The sequence below is a fragment of the Salmo salar genome, chromosome ssa26 (genome assembly GCF_905237065.1).
Source record: "Salmo salar chromosome ssa26, Ssal_v3.1, whole genome shotgun sequence".
NCBI lineage: Eukaryota > Metazoa > Chordata > Actinopteri > Salmoniformes > Salmonidae > Salmo > Salmo salar.
Window position 1 is genome coordinate 49,726,669 of NC_059467.1, and position 27,059 is coordinate 49,753,727.

A 27,059-nucleotide genomic window follows, 5' to 3' on the forward strand; every position below is an offset into this window, starting at 1 on the left:
GAGGGTCTGCATTGGGTCTGCAGTGAGGGTCTGCATTGGGTCTGCAGTGAGGGTCTGTAGTGAGGGTCTGCATTGGGTCTGCAGTGAGGGTCTGCATTGGGTCTGCAGTGAGGGTCTGCATTGGGTCTGCAGTGAGGGTCTGCAGTGAGGTGTGTGTGTCAGTGTGCGTTGTGAGTGTCTGTGTGTGACAGAGAGAAAGATAGAGAGCAAGAGAAAGAGAGAGTGTGTGTGTGTGTGCATGTGTGCAGAGGTGTGTGTGTGTGTGTGTGTGTGTGTGTGTGTGTGTGTGTGTGTGTGTGTGTGTGTGTGTGTGTGTGTGTCTTGGCTGCAGGGGGGGTGGATGGACACATCACCGTACTTGGCTGAGCGGCTCAGTAATTAGAATCAATGTCCTTATGGCCGTTTTACTGTTTCTGCAATATCCCTTCACAGCACCCAGCTCTATAACACAGGCTGTTAATACAACCAGCTCTATAACACAGGCTGTTAATACAACCAGCTCTATAATACAGACTGTTAATACAACCAGCTCTATAACACAGGCTGTTAATACAACCAGCTCTATAACACAGGCTGTTAATACAACCAGCTCTATAACACAGGCTGTTAATACAACCAGCTCTATAACACAGGCTGTTAATACAACCAGCTCTATAACACAGGCTGTTAATACAACCAGCTCTATAACACAGGCTGTTAATACAACCAGCTCTATAACACAGGCTGTTAATACAACCAGCTCTATAACACAGGCTGTTAATACAACCAGCTCTATAACACAGGCTGTTAATACAACCAGCTCTATAACACAGGCTGTTAATACAACCAGCTCTATAATACAGACTGTTAATACAACCAGCTCTATAACACAGGCTGTTAATACAACCAGCTCTATAACACAGGCTGTTAATACAACCAGCTCTATAACACAGGCTGTTCAATACAACCAGCTCTATAACACAGGCTGTTAATACACCCAGCTCTATAACACAGGCTGTTAATACACCCAGCTCTATAACACAGGCTGTTAATACAACCAGCTCTATAACACAGGCTGTTCAATACAACCAGCTCTATAACACAGGCTGTTAATACAACCAGCTCTATAACACAGGCTGTTAATACAACCAGCTCTATAACACAGGCTGTTAATACAACCAGCTCTATAACACAGGCTGTTAATACAACCAGCTCTATAACACAGGCTGTTAATACAACCAGCTCTATAACACAGGCTGTTAATACAACCAGCTCTATAACACAGGCTGTTAATACAACCAGCTCTATAACACAGGCTGTTAATACAACCAGCTCTATAACACAGGCTGTTCAATACAACCATCTCTATAACACAGGCTGTTAATACAACCAGCTCTATAACACAGACTGTTAATACAACCAGCTCTATAACACAGGCTGTTAATACAACCAGCTCTATAACACAGACTGTTAATACAACCAGCTCTATAACACAGGCTGTTAATACAACCAGCTCTATAACACAGGCTGTTCAATACAACCAGCTCTATAATACAGACTGTTAATACAACCAGCTCTATAACACAGGCTGTTAATACAACCAGCTCTATAACACAGGCTGTTAATACAACCAGCTCTATAACACAGACTGTTAATACAACCAGCTCTATAACACAGGCTGTTAATACAACCAGCTCTATAACACAGGCTGTTAATACAACCAGCTCTATAACACAGGCTGTTCAACACCCAGCTCTACAGTACAGGCTGTTAATACAACCAGCTCTATAACACAGGCTGTTAATACAACCAGCTCTATAACACAGGCATAGATAGCAGCCTCTCTCTCCCTCCTGGATGTGTGATAGCAGTCTCTCTCTCCCTCCTGGATGTGTGGTAGCAGCCTCTCTCTCCCTCCTGGATGTGTGATAGCAGTCTCTCTCTCCCTCCTGGATGTGATAGCAGTCTCTCTCTCCCTCCTGGATGTGATAGCAGCCTCTCTCTCCCTCCTGGATGTGTGATAGCAGCCTCTCTCTCCCTCCTGGATGTGTGGTAGCAGCCTCTCTCTCCCTCCTGGATGTGTGGTAGCAGTCTCTCTCTCCCTCCTGGATGTGTGATAGCAGCCTCTCTCTCCCTCCTGGATGTGTGATAGCAGCCTCTCTCTCCCTCCTGGATGTGTGATAGCAGTCTCTCTCTCCCTCCTGGATGTGACAGCAGCCTCTCTCTCCCTCCTGGATGTGTGGTAGCAGCCTCTCTCTCCCTCCTGGATGTGATAGCAGCCTCTCTCTCCCTCCTGGATGTGTGATAGCAGCCTCTCTCTCCCTCCTGGATGTGTGATAGCAGCCTCTCTCTCCCTCCTGGATGTGTGATAGCAGTCTCTCTCTCCCTCCTGGATGTGACAGCAGCCTCTCTCTCCCTCCTGGATGTGTGGTAGCAACCTCTCTCACCCTCCTGGATGTGTGATAGCAGCCTCTCTCTCCCTCCTGGATGTCTGGTAGCAGTCTCTCTATTTCTCTCTCTCTCCCGCCGTCCCTCCATCCCCCTCCCTCTCTTTCTCTCCGTCGTAAATTAAGTTGGAGATGAGGACAGTAAAGGGATCTGGAGATGAGGACAGTAAAGGGAGCTGGAGATGAGGACAGTAAAGGGAGCTGGAGATGAGGACAGTAAAGGGAGCTGGAGATGAGGACAGTAAAGGGAGCTGGAGATGAGGACAGTAAAGGGAGCTGGAGATGAGGACAGTAAAGGGAGCTGGAGATGAGGACAGTAAAGGGATCTGGAGACGAGGACAGTAAAGGGATCTGGAGACGAGGACAGTAAAGGGAGCTGGAGATGAGGACAGTAAAGGGATCTGGAGATGAGGACAGTAAAGGGAGCTGGAGACGAGGACAGTAAAGGGAGCTGGAGATGAGGACAGTAAAGGGATCTGGAGATGAGGACAGTAAAGGGAGCTGGAGATGAAGACAGTAAAGGGATCTGGAGATGAGGACAGTAAAGGGATCTGGAGACGAGGACAGTAAAGGGATCTGGAGATGAGGACAGTAAAGGGAGCTGGAGATGAGGACAGTAAAGGGAGCTGGAGATGAGGACAGTAAAGGGAGCTGGAGATGAGGACAGTAAAGGGAGCTGGAGACGAGGACAGTAAAGGGATCTGGAGACGAGGACAGTAAAGGGATCTGGAGACGAGGACAGTAAAGGGAGCTGGAGATGAGGACAGTAAAGGGAGCTGGAGATGAGGACAGTAAAGGGAGCTGGAGATGAGGACAGTAAAGGGATCTGGAGACGAGGACAGTAAAGGGATCTGGAGACGAGGACAGTAAAGGGATCTGGAGATGAGGACAGTAAAGGGATCTGGAGATGAGGACAGTAAAGGGAGCTGGAGACGAGGACAGTAAAGGGAGCTGGAGATGAGGACAGTAAAGGGATCTGGAGATGAGGACAGTAAAGGGAGCTGGAGATGAGGACAGTAAAGGGAGCTGGAGACGAGGACAGTAAAGGGAGCTGGAGATGAGGACAGTAAAGGGATCTGGAGATGAGGACAGTAAAGGGAGCTGGAGATGAGGACAGTAAAGGGATCTGGAGATGAGGACAGTAAAGGGATCTGGAGATGAGGACAGTAAAGGGATCTGGAGATGAGGACAGTAAAGGGAGCTGGAGATGAGGACAGTAAAGGGAGCTGGAGATGAGGACAGTAAAGGGAGCTGGAGACGAGGACAGTAAAGGGAGCTGGAGATGAGGACAGTAAAGGGATCTGGAGACGAGGACAGTAAAGGGATCTGGAGACGAGGACAGTAAAGGGAGCTGGAGATGAGGACAGTAAAGGGATCTGGAGATGAGGACAGTAAAGGGAGCTGGAGACGAGGACAGTAAAGGGAGCTGGAGATGAGGACAGTAAAGGGATCTGGAGATGAGGACAGTAAAGGGAGCTGGAGATGAGGACAGTAAAGGGATCTGGAGATGAGGACAGTAAAGGGATCTGGAGATGAGGACAGTAAAGGGATCTGGAGATGAGGACAGTAAAGGGAGCTGGAGATGAGGACAGTAAAGGGAGCTGGAGATGAGGACAGTAAAGGGAGCTGGAGATGAAGACAGTAAAGGGAGCTGGAGATGACGACAGTAAAGGGATCTGGAGATGAGGACAGTAAAGGGAGCTGGAGATGAGGACAGTAAAGGGATCTGGAGACGAGGACAGTAAAGGGATCTGGAGATGAGGACAGTAAAGGGATCTGGAGATGAGGAGAGTAAAGGGAGCTGGAGATGAGGACAGTAAAGGGAGCTGGAGATGAGGACAGTAAAGGGAGCTGGAGATGAGGACAGTAAAGGGATCTGGAGATGAGGACAGTAAAGGGAGCTGGACATGACGACAGTAAAGGGATCTGGAGATGAGGACAGTAAAGGGAGCTGGAGATGAGGACAGTAAAGGGATCTGGAGATGAAGACAGTAAAGGGAGCTGGAGATGAGGACAGTAAAGGGATCTGGAGATGAGGACAGTAAAGGGAGCTGGAGATGAGGACAGTAAAGGGATCTGGAGATGAGGACAGTAAAGGGAGCTGGAGATGAGGACAGTAAAGGGAGCTGGAGATGAAGACAGTAAAGGGAGCTGGAGATGAGGACAGTAAAGGGAGCTGGAGATGAGGACAGTAAAGGGAGCTGGAGATGAGGACAGTAAAGGGAGCTGGAGATGAGGAATTAAGTGTTGCTATATGCCTCGGACCCGGCTTAACGACCGACTGCACCACACGACCGACCGGAAGACCGACCGGAAGACCGACCTGAAGACCGACCGGAAGACCGACCGAAAGACCGACCTGAAGACCGACCGGAAGACCGACCAGAAGACCGACTTGAAGACTGACTTGAAGACCGACCTGAAGACCGACCGGAAGAAACAGTTGAAGGGTTGGAATGATTACCTCTCATATCCTATCCCCATAGTGCTCTGGTCAAAAGAAGTGCACTCTATAGGGATTAGGGAACCATTTGGGACTTTACCCTCTTCATCTTCCTTAATGTATTCTCATCTCTTTGGCTAGTTATTACGCACCTCCCAAGGATAAATCAATTCAACTGTGGTTCACTGTTGAAAACCACCTACTGTCTAGTGTCTTCATTCAAATGACTGTCCGTTTCTACTAGGTTGGCATGGCTACAGGGTCGGAGTGCAACATAATGTCCCCTATCTGGCCTTTAACAGACAGTGTAGGTTTCAGTCCAGGGAGATTTAGTGGAGTGTGGCATGGTGAGATCTTACTCCCTAGTCATAATGTTAATGCATGCATAACACTGGGCCGCATGGATAACTCACAGAAGATACATTTACAGAGGCCTTTAACATCGGAGAATTAACAGCATCTTTAACAAGGCCTTTGGACAGGACGCTGGCTTTAACTGAAAAAAATCATTCTGGATCAAACTTGAAGGAAACAACGAGCCCAGATTAAATATTGTATAGTTGGTTTGAAAAAAGGATGTTTAGTTTGAGCGAGCTATAACAGTTTTTTGGCAGATTGACTTGATGCAGCCATGCAGATATGGATAATGACTGGAAGGTTTCCTGTCTAAATTAGAGTGTACACTGAGGCACAATATTTTGTCAACTTTTTAGCAAGGTTCATTTTAAGCTCAAGTTAATGTTGGAAGTAAAATGTTATTATTACCCACAAGTTTGAGAAGAAATACCAGGAGAAACAATGATAACTTTCCAAAAAGAAGGTTCATTAAACATCGAAGCAACAGAAAATGTATTTAATCAAGTCTAGCCAAACGCTCTTATCATATGAAAGACTGAAAACGTTATTTCTTAAGTGAAGTTAATGCCATTATATCAAGTTGAGAGGCAGGACAAGGTAACAAAGCATAACATAATGGAAGGGGTGATGAGACAAAGAACAGAGCCCTTCCTTTAACTGCAGAACAGTTAGGTAACATTATGATTGGTGGTGTAGTGAAGGGGAAACGCACAGAAAACGTACCTTTTTCTAATTTTTTTTTGTGCGAGAGTTTTACCTTTACCTTTAAGCAGGAAAATTTAAAGAGAGTTGAAAGCATAGAGGAGCGTTACTTTAATCGCCGCAAACCGCGATCAGCGTTTACCCACCTATTTGTTAATGTTACCACTACATCACAGGTTCTGATTGTCATTGTGTTCCAGCAGTACTCAACACTATACTGGACTGGAGCATAAATAAAAAAGCTATTTGCAATTTATGTAACACTCATGCATTTCATAAAGATATATTGCATAGCTCTTCAACTGTTCTGCCCTTGGTGCTAAAACTGTGCTTGTAATACTTTATATACTATATATCTTACTGTTTTTGTCTTCCGTACACGTCAGACAGAAAATATGTTGTTGTTCGATCCACTTCCACATTGTTGTCAGTCAGTGTCCATTCAATGTATACACTTAAAAAGGTCAGGTCAGTTTAAAGAAGAAAAACGAACAATTCTGCAAAAAATCCACCATCTTCTAGAAAACTGCTTATAGGTTGTTTAGTAGCTAAGCCCTACAGGTATCAAAATTAGCCCCTCGTTGTTCATCAGTTCATTTTCTATCTCCATTTTGGAGTCTGTTTGTGTTTCCATCTTTTAACAAGTTACAATTGATTATAAGAGAAAACAATCATGCATTAATGATCTTCTCTTCCGAAAATGGAAATGTGTTGTGGTCGATAACGTCCTTCCTATAGAACATGAATTGGCAAAAAAAAGGGCCTGTGCTTCCGAGAGAAGAAATCCCCCCGGGTCCATATTCCTGCAGCCGAAGCCAAACTTTTGTTCCACTTCCTTTTTTTCTTTTCAATGTTATATCTTGTACAAACATCGTATCGATCGAAGATAGACTTGGGAAAGACAAGACTTCTCTACTAACGTTTTTTTTGGTAGGCACTATGCTGTACTGAGGTTGAGGTCAGGGGTCATTCTGCTGTGGGTCGGGGCCACAGAGACTCTGGGAGGAGTCTTCAGGGATGACGTCATCAGACGAACCAGAAAGGGACCACATTCTTCTTCTTCATCTTCCTCCCTCTTCCATCGTTGTCTAAAGCCTCATCATGGGAGTGGCTGAATCGCCTCAAATCCGTAGGTGGAACGTGCTGGAAATGGAAAACACAACACGAGGACATAGTTAGTTACGCAGCTGCATTTACAACAGATGGCCGTGGGACATCACGGACTCATCCAACAAAAAATAGAAAATCATTTTAGAGGTCTGAAAACATGTAATAATAAATGTTGATTTTTGGAGTTAACTGGGCTGTCTACGAGGCGAGTTATTTTGTCAACAGTGGAATTGACCTTGTTTTAGAAGTGTTGTCCCCTTATCAACAATATATACAGAGCAGAAAGAGGAGGAAGGGAAGCGCTACTAAGGTACACAATAGTAAATGTTGGTAGACAGAAGGAGATCTTTGGTAAAAGGGGTGAGTTGGTCATCAAAAAGAAAGGAGGACCAAGGCACTCTTCATATAATTAATTAAAATGCCTTTATTAGTATGGCATGTTCAATAGAAACAATGTTTTAAAAAATATATATATACAGAGCTTTCAGGAAAGTATTCAGACCCCTTGACTTTTTCCACATTTTGTTACGTTACAGACTTATTCTAAAATGGATTAAATAAATAAATACATTCTCATCAATCTACACACAATATCCCATGATGATTGGAGTCCACCTGTGGTAAATTCAATTGATTGGACATGATTTGGGATGGCATACGCCTGTCTATATAAGGTCCCACAGTTGACAGTGCATGTCAGAGCAAAAACCAAGCCATGAGGTCGAAGGAATTGTCCGTAGAACTCCGAGACAGGTTTGCATCGAGGCACAGATCTGGGGAAGGGTACCGAAACATTTCTGCAGCATTGAAGGTCCCCAAGAACACAGTGGCCTCCATCATTCTTAAATGGAAGAAGTTTAGAACCACCACGACTCTTCCTAGAGCCGGCCGATTGGCCAAACTGAGCAATCGGGGAAGAAGGGCCTTGGTCAGGGAGGTGACCAAGAACCAAATGGTCACTCTGAACGAGCTCCAGAGTTCCTCTGTGGAGATGGGAGAACCTTCCAGAAGGACAACCATTTCTGCAGCACTCCACCAATCAGGCCTTTATGATGGAGTGGCCATACAGAAGCCCGTCCTCAGTAAAAGGAACATGAGAGCTAGGGTTGTTGTTGTGACCGTATTACCGCCACAAGACAGTCAAATTCCACGTGACCATTTAGTCACGGTAATTAGGCTTCTCCAAGCTCTGATGCTGCTGCTGGTCATTAGTAGTCTACCAGATAACTGCCTGGTACTCAGCACTCTATTGTCCCTCTAATCACTCTGACATCAATGCAAATGTCATGGAATATATAATCAAACACTTCATGAGAGCCCATGAGCTCATGTTGCGAAACATTTCTATAGGCTCAAACAGAGTGATGGCCTCTACTAAAAAGATGAATTAAAGAGAGGAGGAGGATCCCATCAGCTTACTATATTTATTTCTCAACTTTCCTAATATTTAGCACATTGCTTATCTTTACAACAGGAGTATAGCCTACCTGGCTGGCATGAAAATGAACCACGGACAAAAGCGTCCTCCATTCTCTATTTGCTATAGATGTGATGTATTCTTTTCCCCTACCCGTTTCAATACAGGTGCATGATAATGGTCCATTCTAAATCAAAATTAATGTCACATCAATATATTATTTAGTACATGTAAAGACAAGATTAAATCAAGAATAGTCTGATTGGTGACAATATTAGCCGATGACTTGTGTATGATGCCCAGCATATGAAACAATGCCTTTTTTTTCTTTCAACTTTTTATAATCCTAGTCGCACACCTCATGTAGCCAAGCCAATAGGCCTATATGTTTTAATAAGGTCTGTATCACACCTCATGTAGCCTAGCCAATAGGCCTATATGTTTTGATAAGGTCTGTATCACACCTCATGTAGCCTAGCCAATAGGCCTATATGTTTTGATAAGGTCTGTATCACACCTCATGTAGCCTAGCCAATAGGCCTATATGTTTTGATAAGGTCTGTATCACACCTCATGTAGCCTAGCCAATAGGCCTATATGTTTTGATAAGGTCTGTATCACACCTCATGTAGCCTAGCCAATAGGCCTATATGTTTTGATAAGGTTTGTATCACTTCTCATCGAGCTTAGCCCATAGGCCTATATGTTTTGATAAGATCGGAATTGGATAAGGACAAGCGCAGTTGCGTCCCCAATGTGTCTGTCTTCACTTGTAGCCTGTGAGAAAGATCCAATCACGTGATGGAGAGCCATGTGAGTGAGAGGTGCTTCGAAGCACGCAGCACTCAGGGAGAAGGACACAACGGCCAATGGCCACAAAAGGCATGGATTTTAGGGTGCATTACGGGCACACAAAGGGGATCCTGCTGGGAAATTCCGAGGCATTATCAAATGCTTGTCAAATTGTGAATGAGAGACTGATGAAGTGTGTACAGCCTGCGCAAAAAAGCAAAGCAGAGCTCAGGCCTTTCAAGCAACTTTTTTCAAATCATCATTAGAGTCTCATCATGCAGCCTTACAATGTATTAAAAATCTAAACATATAGCCCAACGTTTATAAAACAACTAAATGTACATTAATAACTCTAAATTGGCTCAGTTGGTAGAGCATGGTGTTTGCAACGCCAGGGTTGTGGGTTCGATTCCCACAGGGGGCCAGTACGGAAAAATAAATGTATGAAATGTATGCATTCACTACTGTAAGTCGCTCTGGATAAGAGCGTCTGCTAAATGACTAAAATGTAAAATGTAAATTCAGCATATAGGAGGACCTATTTCTTTGTTAACCGCTCAACACAGAATTGCCGCATGTGCGCACTCCCTCAAATCGTTTGGAGAAAATATCCTTTCTATTTTATTAAACTTTGTTCAATTGTATTCTTCACACTGTGACGACCCTCCCACTCTGTCTGCCGTATTCTCTCTCTCTGTTCTTGTTTCCTTATTAGGATGCCGGTGGGCGGAGTTGGGAGGGTCGTCAGCTACATGGGAAACACCTGGGCCGGGTGTGTCCCAGGATAAATAGACCTCTTCCACATTGATTGGAGAGACTCTCTCCATGCAGACACCTTGGTTGATTTCTGTTGTGGTAGTTTTGTGGCTTTTTGGTTATTTGCTTTGGCACCTTTCAACACCTTGCATTATTACATTCAGGCATGCAAAACACTCACTTACACTACTGATTACTGATTACACACACCATTGTTCATTGTTCTTAGTTTACTTTATTTAATAAATATATATTTTCATATTCCTTGTCTCCACGTTGTCTCCCTTTTGTTGCGAACTCTGAGCCGGTTCGTAACAACACCATAAAATAATATAAAATTATGACAAGCAATTCTAAGCAAATCTTGTCTGCTAAATGAACTAGTGTAGCCCCACAGCCATATGACATAGCCAGATCAGGACCTAATATAAGGACAACTCAGAGTATGCTATTCTGTTCTTCTGAAATAGACTACATTTTCTTCATATCATGTTTCTTTAGAACTGTCTAAAATAAATAATGGATTTATTGTGAAGGTGTGGGCTATATTACATGGATTTATTGTAAAGGTGTAGGCTATATTACATGGATTTATTAGACTTTTTTATATGTAGATGTTCCAAAGGTCTGCATCAGTGGCTTGTAGGCTGTGTGGAAGCCAGGAGATGCTACATGTGTTTATGTTATTTAACAGTCAATTACTGGGAGACCGACAGTTATTTGCTTGACAATCACCGACTGATGAAATTTCGTGACCGCCACAGCCCTAATGACAGCTCACTTGGAGTTTGCCAAAAGGCACCTAAAGGACTCTCAGAACATGAGAAACAAGATTCTCTGTTCTGATGAAAGCAAGATTGAACTCTTTGGCCTGAATGCCAAGCTTCACGTCTGGAGGAAACCATGGCACCATCTCTACGGTGAAGCATGGTGGTGGCAGCATCATGCTGTGGGGATGTTTTTCAGCCGCAGGGACTGGGAGACTAGTCAGGATTGAGTGAAAGATGAATGGAGCAAAGTACAGAGAGATCCTTGATGAAAACCTGCTCCAGAGCGCTCTGGACCTCAGACTGGGACGAAGGTTCACCTTCCAACAGGACAACGACCCTAAGCACACAGCCAAGACAACGCAGGAGTGGCTTCGGGACAAGTCTCTGAATGTCCTTGAGTGGCCTAGACTCAATCTCTGGAGAGACCTGAAAATAGCTGTGCAGCGACGCTCCCCATCCAACCTGACAGAGCTTGAGAGGATCTGCAGAGAAGAATGGGAGAAACTCCCCAAATATAGGTGTGCCAAACTTGTAGCGTCATACCCAATGAGACTCGAGGCTGTAGTCACTGCCAAAGGTGCTTCAACAAAGTAGTGAGTAAAGGGTCTGAATACTTATGTAAATGTGATATTTCAGTTTTTTATTTGTAATAAATTAGCAAAAAAAATTATTTAAAAAAACTGTTTTTGCTTTGTGCATTATGGGGTATTGTGTGTAGATTGATGAGGATTTTTTATTTATTTAATCAATTTTAGAATAAGGCTGTAACGTAACAAAATGTGGAAAAAGTCAAGGGGTCTGAATACTTTCCGAATGCACTGTACAGGCTGACTGGATACCTCTAGCATGACTAATAACCTTATCAACAATAAATACAGTATATCTGCTGACTGGATACCTCTGGAAGGGACGGAGGAGAAACCTTGAGAGAGTTATGCTGCCATGAAACCATCTATCTTGAATTAACCCTTCCATCTTCAACCAGATCTCCTTTTAGAAACATCTGACAGATTTATTCCTGAGATTATTTCACAACTCCTCTCCTCTCTCCTCCTCTCCTCTCCTCTAATTTATTTCCTCTCCTCTCCTCCTCTCCTCTCTCCTCCTCTCCTCTAATTTATTTCCTCTCCTCTCCTCTCCTCTCCTCTCCTCTCCTCTCCTCTCCTCTCCTCTCCTCTCCTCTCCTCTCCTCTCCTCTCTCCTCTCCTCTCCTCTCCTCTCCTCTCCTCTCCTCTCCTCTCCTCCCCTCTCCTCTCCTCTTCATATGTATTGTGTGCCAGTCTGGCTGACTGTCAGTTGCAGCTGAGATTACACAAAAGCCATTTTCTGTGTGAGTGAGAAATGGCGTCTTTCCTGAGGAGAGAATCACAGAACAGAACAGAACAAGTCCGCATCCCAAATGGCACCCTATTCCATACATAGTGCTTAAGCCATGATGAAAAGTAGTGCACTATATAGGGCATAGGGTGCCAGAGTCCTACTGACTCTGGTCTAAAGTAGTGCACTATATAGGGCATAGGGTGCCATTTGGGAGGAAGACCCAGCCAGAGCTGTAACACTCCCATTAACCTACAACAGTACTCTGCTGCTAATAGAGCTACTTAAAGTGACATAGAGCCACTGTACTGACATTTCACAAGGCCTGGCCAGTGAACTAGTATCAATGTCACATTGGACCGCGGTTCAGATGACAGGACGATACTGTACCGAGGACTTTTTACCCTGCCAAAGCTGGAAATGGACAATCTTTTGCATGAAGTGCCCTGCAGGGTGATCCAGACAGTGTATACATATAATGGACTGGGGAGATGGCCATGAATACATTACATCTAATGGACTGGGGAGATGGCCATGAATACATTACATCTAATGGACTGGGGAGATGGCCATGAAAACATTACATCTAATGGACTGGGGAGATGGCCATGAATACATTACATCTAATGGACTGGGGAGATGGCCATGAATACATTACATCTAATGGACTGGGGAGATGGCCATGAATACATTACATCTAATGGACTGGGGAGATGGCCATGAATACATTACATCTAATGGACTGGGGAGATGGCCATGAATACATTACATCTAATGGACTGGGGAGATGGCCATGAATACATTACATCTAATGGACTGGGGAGATGGCCATGAATACATTACATCTAATGGGCTGGGGAGATGTCCATGAATACATTACATCTAATGGACTGGGGAGATGGCCATGAATACATTACATCTAATGGACTGGGGAGATGGCCATGAATACATTACATCTAATGGACTGGGGAGATGTCCATGAATACATTACATCTAATGGACTGGGGAGATGGCCATGAATACATTACATCTAATGGACTGGGGAGATGGCCATGAATACATTACATCTAATGGACTGGGGAGATGGCCATGAATACATTACATCCAGCAGGATCTAGAATCATCAAAAGCTTCAAGAACTAACGTTTCATTTTGGAGGTGAGAAAGGAGGTTAAGTGGGGAAGAAATGCTGTTGTCCTTAATAGGTATTCTAATATGGAGTGGCTATGGATCTCACTTTTCTGGACCCCTCTTCCCGACAGCTAAAGGTTCCAACGCTTCTGTTCATGTGGGGGGATTCTGTACTCCCAGTCTCTGCTCTATTCATAGAGAACAGGCTACTGCCAGTCTCTGCTCTATTCATAGAGAACAGGCTACTCCCAGTCTCTGCTCTATTCATAGAGAACAGGCTACTGCCAGTCTCTGCTCTATTCGTAGAGAACAGGCTACTCCCAGTCTCTGCTCTATTCATAGAGAACAGGCTACTCCCAGTCTCTGCTCTATTCATAGAGAACAGGCTACTCCCAGTCTCTGCTCTATTCGTAGAGAACAGGCTACTCCCAGTCTCTGCTCTATTCATAGAGAACAGGCTACTCCCAGTCTCTGCTCTATTCGTAGAGAACAGGCTACTCCCAGTCTCTGCTCTATTCATAGAGAACAGGCTACTGCCAGTCTCTGCTCTATTCATAGAGAACAGGCTACTCCCAGTCTCTGCTCTATTCATAGAGAACAGGCTACTCCCAGTCTCTGCTCTATTCATAGAGAACAGGCTACTGCCAGTCTCTGCTCTATTCATAGAGAACAGGCTACTCCCAGTCTCTGCTCTATTCATAGAGAACAGGCTACTCCCAGTCTCTGCTCTATTCATAGAGAACAGGCTACTGCCAGTCTCTGCTCTATTCATAGAGAACAGGCTACTGCCAGTCTCTGCTCTATTCATAGAGAACAGGCTACTGCCAGTCTGCTCTATTCATAGAAAACAGGCTACTCCCAGTCTGCTCTATTCGTAGAGAACAGGCTACTGCCAGTCTGCTCTATTCGTAGAGAACAGGCTACTGCCAGTCTGCTCTATTCGTAGAGAACAGGCTACTGCCAGTCTGCTCTATTCGTAGAGAACAGGCTACTGCCAGTCTGCTCTATTCGTAGAGAACAGGCTACTGCCAGTCTCTGATCTATTCATAGAGAACAGGCTACTCCCAGTCTCTGCCCTATTCGTAGAGAACAGGCTACTCCCAGTCTCTGATCTATTCGTAGAGAACAGGCTACTGCCAGTCTGCTCTATTCGTAGAGAACAGGCTACTGCCAGTCTGCTCTATTCGTAGAGAACAGGCTACTGCCAGTCTCTGATCTATTCATAGAGAACAGGCTACTGCCAGTCTGCTCTATTCGTAGAGAACAGGCTACTGCCAGTCTCTGATCTATTCATAGAGAACAGGCTACTGCCAGTCTCTGCTCTATTCATAGAGAACAGGCTACTGCCAGTCTGCTCTATTCGTGTAGAACAGGCTACTGCCAGTCTCTGCTCTATTCATAGAGAACAGGCTACTGCCAGTCTGCTCTATTCGTAGAGAACAGGCTACTGCCAGTCTCTGCTCTATTCATAGAGAACAGGCTACTGCCAGTCTCTGCTCTATTCATAGAGAACAGGCTACTGCCAGTCTGCTCTATTCGTAGAGAACAGGCTACTGCCAGTCTCTGCTCTATTCATAGAGAACAGGCTACTGCCAGTCTGCTCTATTCGTAGAGAACAGGCTACTGCCAGTCTCTGCTCTATTCATAGAGAACAGGCTACTGCCAGTCTCTGCTCTATTCATAGAGAACAGGCTACTGCCAGTCTGCTCTATTCGTAGAGAACAGGCTACTGCCAGTCTCTGATCTATTCATAGAGAACAGGCTACTGCCAGTCTCTGCTCTATTCATAGAGAACAGGCTACTGCCAGTCTGCTCTATTCGTGTAGAACAGGCTACTGCCAGTCTCTGCTCTATTCATAGAGAACAGGCTACTGCCAGTCTCTGCTCTATTCATAGAGAACAGGCTACTGCCAGTCTGCTCTATTCATAGAAAACAGGCTACTCCCAGTCTGCTCTATTCGTAGAGAACAGGCTACTGCCAGTCTGCTCTATTCGTAGAGAACAGGCTACTGCCAGTCTGCTCTATTCGTAGAGAACAGGCTACTGCCAGTCTGCTCTATTCGTAGAGAACAGGCTACTGCCAGTCTGCTCTATTCGTAGAGAACAGGCTACTGCCAGTCTCTGATCTATTCATAGAGAACAGGCTACTCCCAGTCTCTGCCCTATTCGTAGAGAACAGGCTACTCCCAGTCTCTGATCTATTCGTAGAGAACAGGCTACTGCCAGTCTGCTCTATTCGTAGAGAACAGGCTACTGCCAGTCTGCTCTATTCGTAGAGAACAGGCTACTGCCAGTCTCTGATCTATTCATAGAGAACAGGCTACTGCCAGTCTGCTCTATTCGTAGAGAACAGGCTACTGCCAGTCTGCTCTATTCGTAGAGAACAGGCTACTGCCAGTCTCTGCTCTATTCATAGAGAACAGGCTACAGCCAGTCTCTGCTCTATTCGTAGAGAACAGGCTACAGCCAGTCTCTGATCTATTCGTAGAGAACAGGCTACTGCCAGTCTCTGCTCTATTCGTAGAGAACAGGCTACTGCCAGTCTCTGCTCTATTCGTAGAGAACAGGCTACAGCCAGTCTCTGATCTATTCGTAGAGAACAGGCTACTCCCAGTCTCTGCTCTATTCATAGAGAACAGGCTACTCCCAGTCTCTGCTCTATTCGTAGAGAACAGGCTACTGCCAGTCTCTGCTCTATTCATAGAGAACAGGCTACTCCCAGTCTCTGCTCTATTCGTGTAGAACAGGCTACTCCCAGTCTCTGATCTATTCGTAGAGAACAGGCTACTCCCAGTCTCTGATCTATTCGTAGAGAACAGGCTACTCCCAGTCTCTGCCCTATTCGTAGAGAACAGGCTACTCCCAGTCTCTGATCTATTCGTAGAGAACAGGCTACTCCCAGTCTCTGATCTATTCGTAGAGAACAGGCTACTGCCAGTCTGCTCTATTCGTAGAGAACAGGCTACAGCCAGTCTCTGCTCTATTCATAGAGAACAGGCTACTCCCAGTCTCTGCTCTATTCGTAGAGAACAGGCTACTGCCAGTCTCTGCTCTATTCATAGAGAACAGGCTACAGCCAGTCTCTGCTCTATTCATAGAGAACAGGCTACTGCCAGTCTCTGATCTATTCGTAGAGAACAGGCTACTGCCAGTCTCTGATCTATTCGTAGAGAACAGGCTACTCCCAGTCTCTGTTCTATTCATAGAGAACAGGCTACTGCCAGTCTCTGATCTATTCGTAGAGAACAGGCTACTGCCAGTCTCTGATCTATTCATAGAGAACAGGCTACTCCCAGTCTCTGATCTATTCGTAGAGAACAGGCTACTCCCAGTCTCTGATCTATTCGTAGAGAACAGGCTACTGCCAGTCTCTGATCTATTCATAGAGAACAGGCTACTCCCAGTCTCTGCTCTATTCGTAGAGAACAGGCTACTGGCAGTCTCTGATCTATTCATAGAGAACAGGCTACTCCCAGTCTCTGATCTATTCGTAGAGAACAGGCTACTCCCAGTCTCTGATCTATTCGTAGAGAACAGGCTACTGCCAGTCTGCTCTATTCGTAGAGAACAGGCTACTGCCAGTCTCTGATCTATTCGTAGAGAACAGGCTACTGCCAGTCTCTGATCTATTCGTAGAGAACAAGCTACTGCCAGTCTCTGCTCTATTCGTAGAGAACAGGCTACTGCCAGTCTCTGCTCTATTCGTAGAGAACAGGCTACTCCCAGTCTCTGCTCTATTCATAGAGAACAGGCTACTGCCAGTCTGCTCTATTCGTAGAGAACAGGCTACTCCCAGTCTCTGCCCTATTCGTAGAGAACAGGCTACTCCCAGTCTCTGCTCTATTCGTAGAGAACAGGCTACTCCCAGTCTCTGCTCTATTCGTGTAGAACAGGCTACTGCCAGTCTCTGCTCTATTCATAGAGAACAGGCTACAGCCAGTCTCTGCTCTATTCATAGAGAACAGGCTACTGCCAGTCTCTGCTCTATTCGTAGAGAACAGGCTACTGCCAGTCTCTGCTCTATTCGTAGAGAACAGGCTACTCCCAGTCTCTGCTCTATTCGTGTAGAACAGGCTACTGCCAGTCTCTGCTCTATTCGTAGAGAACAGGCTACTCCCAGTCTCTGCTCTATTCGTGGAGAACAGGCTACTGCCAGTCTCTGATCTATTCGTAGAGAACAGGCTACTGCCAGTCTCTGCTCTATTCGTAGAGAACAGGCTACTGCCAGTCTCTGCTCTATTCGTGGAGAACAGGCTACTGCCAGTCTCTGCTCTAGTCGTAGAGAACAGGCTACTGCCAGTCTCTGCTCTATTCGTGGAGAACAGGCTACTGCCAGTCTCTGCTCTATTCGTAGAGAACAGGCTACTCCCAGTCTCTGCCCTATTCGTAGAGAACAGGCTACTCCCAGTCTCTGCTCTATTCGTAGAGAACAGGCTACTTCAAAGCTGAATCAATGTCTACAAGATCACATAATGATAGTATTCTATAAAACAGAACAGAATATAATAGTATAGAATAACGTTACAGGAAGACAAAAAAAACACCACCTAATTTCTTATGACATTTTAGGATGGTCACATTTTACTTTCATGTGGACATAATTAAACAGCGTTTGCCACTATGCTACAGTTTGTTAGCAGTATCTGCTCAAAAATTCACTCACTGTAGGATACTTCCAAACAACACTGTAGGCTACTTCCAACCAACACTATGGGCTACTTCCAAACAACACTGTAGGCTACTTCCAAACAACCCTGTAGGCTACTTCCAAACAACACTGTAGGCTACTTCCAACCAACACTATGAGCTACTTCCAAACAACACTGTAGGCTACTTATAAACAACCCTGTAGGCTACTTCCAAACAACCCTGTAGGCTACTTCCAAACAACACTGTAGGCTACTTATAAACAACACTGTAGGCTACTTCTAAACAACACTGTAGGCTACTTCTAAACAACACTGTAGGCTACTTCCAACCAACACTATGAGCTACTTCCAAACAACACTGTAGGCTACTTATAAACAACCCTGTAGGCTACTTCCAAACAACACTGTAGGATACTTCCAAACAACCCTGTAGGCTACTTCCAAACAACACTGTAGGCTACTTATAAACAACACTGTGCAGTCGTGGCCAAAAGTTTTGAGAATGACACAAATATGAATTTTCACAAAGTCTGCTGCCTCAGTTTGTATGATGGCAATTTGCATATACTCCAGAATGTTATGAAGAGTGATCAGATGAATTGCAATTCATTGCAAAGTCCCTCTTTGCCATGCAAATGAACTGAATCCTCCAAAAACATTTCCACTGCATTTCAGCCCTGCCACAAAAGGACCAGCTGACATTATGTCAGTGATTCTCTCATTAACACAGGTGTGACTGTTGATGAGGACAAGGCTGGAGATCACTCTGTCATGGTGATTGAGTTCGAATAACAGACTGGAAGCTTCAAAAGGGTGGTGCTTGGAATCATTGTTCTTCCTCTGTCATCCATGGTTACCTGCCAGGAAACACGTGCTGTCATCATTGCTTTGCACAAAAAGGGCTTCACAGGCAAGGATATTGCTGCCAGTAATATTGCACCTAAATCAACCATTTATCGGATCATCAAGAACTTCAAGGAGAGCAGTTAAATTGTTGTGAGGAAGGCTTCAGGGCGCCAAAGAAAGTCCAGCAAGCGCCAGGACCATCTCCTAAAGTTGATTCAGCTGCGGGATCGGGGCACCACCAGTACAGAGCTTGCTCAGGAATGGCAGCAGGCAGGTGTGAGCGCATCTGCACGCACAGTGAGGCGATGACTTTTGGAGGATGGCCTGGTGTCAAGAAGGCAAGCAAAGAAGCCACTTCTCTCCAGGAAAAACATCAGGGACAGACTGATATTCTGCAAAAGGTACAGGGATTGGACTGCTGAGGACTGGGTTAAAGTCATTTTCTCTGATCAATACCCTTTCCGATTGTTTGGGGCATCCGGAAAAAAGCTTTTCCGGAGAAGACAAGGTGAGCGCTACAATCAGTCCTGTGTCATGCCAACAGTAAAGCATCCTGTGTGGGGTTGCTTCTCAGCGAAGGAAGTGGGCTCACTCACAATTTTGCCTAAGAACACAGCCATGAATAAAGAATGGTACCAACACATCCTCCGAGAGCAACTTCTCCCAACCATCCAGGAACAGTTTGGTGATGAACAATACCTTTTCCAGCATGATGGAGCACCTTGCCATAAGGCAAAAGTGATAACTAAGTGGCTCGGGGAACAAAACATCGATATTTTGGGTCCATGGCCAGGAAACTCCCCAGATCTTAATCCCATTGACAACTTGTGGTCAATCCTCAAGAGGCAGATGGACAAACAAAAACTCACAAATTCTGACAAACTCCAAGCATTGATTATGCAAGAATGGGCCCATAAGTTAATTGACAGCATGCCAGGGCGGATTGCAGAGGTCTTGAAAAAGAAGTCAACACTGCAAATATTGACTCTTTCCATCAACTTCATGTAATTGTCAATAAAAGCCTTTAACACTTATGAAATGCTTGTAATTATAATACAGTATTCCATAGTAACATCTGACAAAAATATCTAAAGACACTGAGGCAGCAGATTTTGTGAAAATTAATATTTGTGTCATTCTCAAAACTTTTGGCCACGACTGTACACCTCAAGATCTAAAGAAAATGAATATCCTCATGAAACTGATTGAGATCAAATGGTTGGTATTCAGATGTCATGTGGACGTTTGATTGACATTGAGAAATGTGAAGAGAGGGGTACCACAACAATGTGTGTCTAAAGTAGAGGTAAAGAAACACATGAACGTGATACGGATCTTTAGCTCTGGGGACAAGGGATCCAGGGGTCTGTTCGGGGGGGGGGGTTTACCAACCGATCCACAGCCTCCGCCATTCTAATAGGGCATCAGGCCAGTCAGAGTATCCCACACCTCAGCAGTGAATCTAAAGATACTGACAGGTTGTTGAAAACAGACAACTTAACGCTGCAATGACATGGTTCTAATACAAGTCTATTAGGAGGGCAGGTCTGGGACAGATTGTGGCTGGAGGAAAGTCCATCTGCATAGGAGCATCTACTATGGCAGCCCTGTTATTGGCAAAATATCTGATCTGATTGGTCAAAAGACCAATTGGTGGCAAAAGGATCAGAATTGTGCTGCCTGTGTAAACCAGCCTCACTCAAATGTGTGTACTGTGTATGTTTTATGTCTGTTCTTATCCTTCTACTGTAAGCCAAAGCGCCAAATACACATTTCCATTCTGTGTAAACAATAGACAAGTCTATCAGCTAGCATGCTAGTAGACACCCATATACTTCCAGTCATTGCGCTAACGCTAGTTAGCATTGGCTCCCTCTTAACTTCCTTCATACTGGACACAGAGACGTAAAAATGGTATCCACAAGTTCTCCTGACTCTGGGGGATTAGATAAAGGGCCTCATTGCCAAAATCCCAAAGTATCCCTTTAACATGTAAATGTCTATAACAACATTCAGTCAAAGTATCCCTTTAACATGTAAATGTCTATAACAACATTCAGTCAAAGTATCCCTTTAACATGTAAATGTCTATAACAACATTCAGTCAAAGTATCCCTTTAACATGTAAATGTCTATAACAACATTCAGTCAAAGTATCCCTTTAACATGTAAATGTCTATAACAACATTCACTCGCCAGACACCTGTTACAGGAGGAGAGAGACATGTTGTTGTTTATCGCTATTTATGTCTTACAGAGCCATCATGTTTATCTGTCACTGTCTCTGGTCACAGGCAGCAGCATCCTGCCTCAAGCCTGACCTGGTTGCCACGGCAACACGCTCCACCAATAAACCATGGAAACCAGGAAGAGTTCAAGCCAATCTACAGCCGCCCCCGTGTGATTGACAGATTTACGGGCCATATCATTGGCCAGCTAAATCAAGCTCTCTGGAATGGGAGAGGTTTTTACTAGCCAGTTCTTTCCGCCTGGTTTGGGCTCTCAAATGAAAACGATTTACAATACTGTTGATAGATTGATTGGTCCGCAGTAAAAAGGCTCTGATCAAGCACTATTGGTTCTCTCTCTCTGTGTTTAATCTCGGTCTGAAAGCAGCATTATGCAGAGCAGCAGAAGATATCTCTGTCTGAAAGCAGCATTATGTAGAGCAGCAGAAAGGTATCTCTGTCTGAAAGCAGCATTATACAGAGCAGAAGAAGTTATCTGTCTGAAAGCAGCATTATACAGAGCAGCAGAAGTTATCTCTGTCTGAAAGCAGCATTATGCAGAGCAGCAGAAGTTATCTCTGTCTGAAAGCAGCATTATACAGAGCAGCAGAAGTTATCTCTGTCTGAAAGCAGCATTATACAGTGCAGCAGACGTTATCTCCACGTCCATGTCATTATACACTAGCCTGACACACCAGACCACCTCCATGACATTATACACTAGCCTGACTCCCCAGACCACCTCCATGACATTATACACTAGCCTGACACACCAGATCACCTCCATGACATTATACACTAGCCTGACACACCAGACCACCTCCATGACATTATACACTAGCCTGACACACCAGACCACCTCCATGACATTATACACTAGCCTGACACACCAGACCACCTCCATGACATTATACACTAGCCTGACTCCCCAGACCACCTCCATGACATTATACACTAGCCTGACTCCCCAGACCACCTCCATGACATTATACACTAGCCTGACTCCCCAGACCACCTCCATGACATTATACACTAGCCTGACATACCAGATCACCTCCATGTCATTATACACTAGCCTGACTCCCCAGATCACCTCCATGACATTATACACTAGCCTGACTCCCCAGACCACCTCCATGACATTATACACTAGCCTGACTCCCCAGACCACCTCCATGACATTATACACTAGCCTGACATACCAGATCACCTCCATGTCATTATACACTAGCCTGACACACCAGATCACCTCCATGACATTATACACTAGCCTGACACACCAGATCACCTCCATGACATTATACACTAGCCTGACTCCCCAGACCACCTCCATGACATTATACACTAGCCTGACTCCCCAGACCACCTCCATGACATTATACACTAGCCTGACATACCAGATCACCTCCATGACATGTTACCTTAGAAAGTCTGGAGCTTTAGAGATCATGTTCTCAAAGTCAGAGAAGGAGAGCTTGCTGTCCCCGTCGAGGTCAGCCTCCTCCATGGCCTTGCTACAGACCAGATTGACCTCTTCAGGGGTCAGCTCTCCTTTAGTCAGCCGGTTCAACGTCTTCTCCAGATCCTCCTTACACAGGAAGTTATCCACGTTAAAATCTGACACACAGGAAAGAGGAAGAGATTAAAAAACGTGGGATAAAGGAGATGAAGAGATTGAAATGGGAGAAATGAAGAGATTCAAAACTTGTTTGAATGGCGCAGGACAGAATGGGTTGGAAGCAGTTTGCTGATGGCCTATGTTCCACAAGAAATTCAAAAAGCCGAACTAAATAAGTTACTAAATAACTAAATAAGTAACTCAGTAAGCAAGATAAAAACAGAAGCTAACAAAATAAGTAACTAAATAACTAAATAAGTAACTAAATAAGCAAGATAAAACAGAGTAAGTATGAGTCAGAGTCCTAGTTGTCATCAGACAGACAGACAGACAGACAGACAGACAGACAGACAGACAGACAGACAGACAGACAGACAGACAGACAGACAGACAGACAGACAGACAGACAGACAGAGTAAACACACTCTCAGTCAGTACTAACCATAGGAGACATACTAGTCTCCTCAGTACTAACCATAGGAGACATACTAGTCTCCTCAGTACTAACCATAGGAGACATACTAGTCTCCTCAGTACTAACCATAGGAGACATACTAGTCTCCTCAGTACTAACCATAGGAGACATACTAGTCTACTCAGTACTAACCATAGGAGACATACTAGTCTACTCAGTACTAACCATAGGAGACATACTAGTCTCCTCAGTACTAACCATAGGAGACATACTAGTCTACTCAGTACTAACCATAGGAGACATACTAGTCTCCTCAGTACTAACCATAGGAGACATACTAGTCTCCTCAGTACTAACCATAGGAGACATACTAGTCTCCTCAGTACTAACCATAGGAGACATACTAGTCTCCTCAGTACTAACCATAGGAGACATACTAGTCTACTCAGTACTAACCATAGGAGACATACTAGTCTACTCAGTACTAACCATAGGAGACATACTAGTCTCCTCAGTACTAACCATAGGAGACATACTAGTCTACTCAGTACTAACCATAGGAGACATACTAGTCTACTCAGTACTAACCATAGGAGACATACTAGTCTACTCAGTACTAACCATAGGAGACATACTAGTCTACTCAGTACTAACCATAGGAGACATACTAGTCTCCTCAGTACTAACCATAGGAGACATACTAGTCTACTCAGTACTAACCATAGGAGACATACTAGTCTCCTCAGTACTAACCATAGGAGACATACTAGTCTCCTCAGTACTAACCATAGGAGACATACTAGTCTCCTCAGTACTAACCATAGGAGACATACTAGTCTACTCAGTACTAACCATAGGAGACATACTAGTCTCCTCAGTACTAACCATAGGAGACATACTAGTCTCCTCAGTACTAACCATAGGAGACATACTAGTCTCCTCAGTACTAACCATAGGAGACATACTAGTCTCCTCAGTACTAACCATAGGAGACATACTAGTCTACTCAGTACTAACCATAGGAGACATACTAGTCTACTCAGTACTAACCATAGGAGACATACTAGTCTGCTCAGTACTAACCATAGGAGACATACTAGTCTACTCAGTACTAACCATAGGAGACATACTAGTCTCCTCAGTACTAACCATAGGAGACATACTAGTCTCCTCAATACTAACCATACTCTCCTCAGTACTAACCATAGGAGACATACTAGTCTACTCAGTACTAACCATAGGAGACATACTAGTCTCCTCAGTACTAACCATAGGAGACATACTAGTCTCCTCAGTACTAACCATAGGAGACATACTAGTCTCCTCAGTACTAACCATAGGAGACATACTAGTCTCCTCAGTACTAACCATAGGAGACATACTAGTCTCCTCAGTACTAACCATAGGAGACATACTAGTCTACTCAGTACTAACCATAGGAGACATACTAGTCTCCTCAGTACTAACCATAGGAGACATACTAGTCTACTCAGTACTAACCATAGATTTTAAAAGCATATATGGTCTTCAGTTCTCTTGGAGCCGTTTCACAGAGAGCAGAGAACATGTCTACAAAGTCATTGAAGCTCATGTTGCCTTGTCCGTCCTCAGAGAAGACTTCCACGATGCGGTGTCTGAAAGGGTTCTCCTGTAAGAAGGAGCAGAGGGACAGGAACAATCTGAGTCAGTACTGTATACAGGGCATTATGGGTATTGTAGTAGATCATGAGTGAGTCAATACTGTATACAGGGAATTCTGGGTGGTGTAGTACATCATGAGTGAGTCAGTACTGTATACAGGGCATTATGGGTGTTGTAGTACATCATGAGTGAGTCAGTACTGTATACAGGGCATTATGGGTATTGTAGTGGTGTGGGGGCTGTGCTTTGGCAAAGTGGGTGGGGTTATATCCTGCCTGTTTGGCCCTGTCCGGGGGTATCATCGGATGGGGCCACAGTGTCTTCTGATCCCTCCTGTCTCAGCCTCCAGTATTTATGCTGCAGTAGTTTATGTGTCGGGGGGCTAGGGTCAGTCTGTTACATCTGGAGTATTTCTCTTGTCTTATCCGGTGTCCTGTGTGAATTTAAATATGCTCTCTCTAATTCTCTCTTTCGATCTTTCTTTCTTTCTCTCGGAGGACCTGAGCCCTAGGACCATGCCTCAGGACTACCTGGCATGATGACTCCTTGCTGTCCCCAGTCCACCTGGCCGTGCTGCTGCTCCAGTTTCAACTGTTCTGCCTGCGGCTATGGAACCCTGACCTGTTCACCGGACGTGCTTGTTGCACCCTCGACAACTACTATGATTATTATTATTTGACCATGCTGGTCATTTATGAACATTTTAACATCTTGACCATGTTCTGTTATAATATCCACCCGGCACAGCCAGAAAAGGACTGGCCACCCCTCATAGCCTGGTTCCTCTCTAGGTTTCTTCCTAGGTTTTTGGCCTTTCTAGGGAGTTTTTCCTAGGGAGTTTTTCCTAGCCACTGTGCTTCTTTCACATGCATTGCTTGCTGTTTGGGGTTTTAGGCTGGGTTTCTGTACAGCACTTTGAGATATCAGCTGATGTACGAAGGGCTATATAAATACATTTGATTTGATTTGATTTAGATCATGAGTAAGTCAGTACTGTATACAGGACATTATGGGTATTGTAGTAGATCATGAGTGAGTCAGTACTGTATACAGGACATTATGGGTATTGTAGTACATCAAGTTTGAGTTAGTACTCTATACAGGGCATTATGGGTATTGTAGTAGATCATGAGTGAGTCAGTACTGTATACAGGGCATTATGGGTATTGTAGTAGATCATGAGTGAGTCAGTACTGTATACAGGGCATTATGGGTATTGTAGTAGATCATGAGTGAGTCAGTACTGTATACAGGGCATTATGGGTATTGTAGTAGATCATGAGTGAGTCAGTACTGTATACAGGGCATTATGGGTATTGTAGTAGATCATGAGTGAGTCAGTACTGTATACAGGGCATTATGGGTACTGTAGTACATCATGAGTGAGTCAGTACTGTATACAGGGCATTATGGGTATTGTAGTAGATCATGCTACAGGTACTACTAAGAGGAATATGGAGTCTCAACCATGACTGTGATGTAAATAGATTCAGAGTAAAGTGCTGTGTCCCACTATAGCAGATCTTCACGAGGTCAGTAGGTGACAGAACAGCCCCAGACATCACACACTGCAGATGCCAAGTTTGGTAACAGAATGACACCACCAGCAGCACAAACCGTCGTTCTGTTACCTAACTTTGTATCTGCACTATTCAAGTAAAGGTGGAAGTTGTTAAAAGTCGTCCTTGTGCATCAAGTTGTACGGTTTGTTGAACTTTGCAATCATTGTTTTTGTGTTTGACATACATTTGAGACAGCATCATTCTGTCACCGTGGAATTACATTGAGTCTCAGCATCATTCTGTTACCGTGGAATTACACTGTGTCTCAGCATCATTCTGTTACTGTGGAATTACATTGAGTCTCAGCATCATTCTGTAACCGTGGAATTACATTGAGTCTCAGCATCATTCTGTTACCGTGGAATTACATTTCAGTCTCAGCCTCATTCTGTTACCGTGGAATTACATTGAGTCTCAGCATCATTCTGTTACCGTGGAATTACATTGAGTCTCAGCATCATTCTGTTACCGTGGAATTACATTGAGTCTCAGCATCATTCTGTTACTGTGGAATTGCCCTCAATCATCTTAAAAGCCAACTGTGGTCATTTTAGAACCCACATTGGTAAATGACAAATCCCCCAAAATAAGCATATATTTTTTAACTGCTCACAGATTTATAGTCAAAATGTATGTTTCAAAATAGACAATTGTGTTTATGTTGAGATTCTGATCAATTTCACCCATCGCCAAACGTTAAGAACATTAGTCTGCTATGAACTCAAAGCGTTGTGTTTCTGTGATACCCAGAGGCTGGGAAATTGGCGACATACCGGTACGACCTAAGATGGCCACCGATATGGGGACCAATCAGACCTTGACCTCTTACTTTGGAGCTAACTCAGTTCCAATGAAGTTTGACTTGGTGTAGAGACATTG

At 44.4% G+C, this 27,059-nt stretch overlaps 1 protein-coding gene across 1 annotated transcript in view; it reads right to left on the reverse strand.

Annotated features, from left to right (window-relative positions):
• Positions 1-5,707: 5,707 nt before the first annotated feature.
• Positions 5,708-27,059, reverse strand: part of LOC106588009 (calcium and integrin-binding family member 2) — a 54,896-nt gene continuing 33,544 nt past the window's right edge. Inside the window, exons 4-6 of the mRNA XM_045708670.1 lie at positions 24,478-24,625; positions 22,366-22,561; positions 5,708-7,071 (exon numbers count right to left, since the gene is read on the reverse strand). Of these exons, the coding sequence (XP_045564626.1) occupies positions 7,050-7,071; positions 22,366-22,561; positions 24,478-24,625 (366 nt within the window). The 3' untranslated portion in view covers positions 5,708-7,049. The remainder of the gene's footprint in view (positions 7,072-22,365; positions 22,562-24,477; positions 24,626-27,059) is intronic.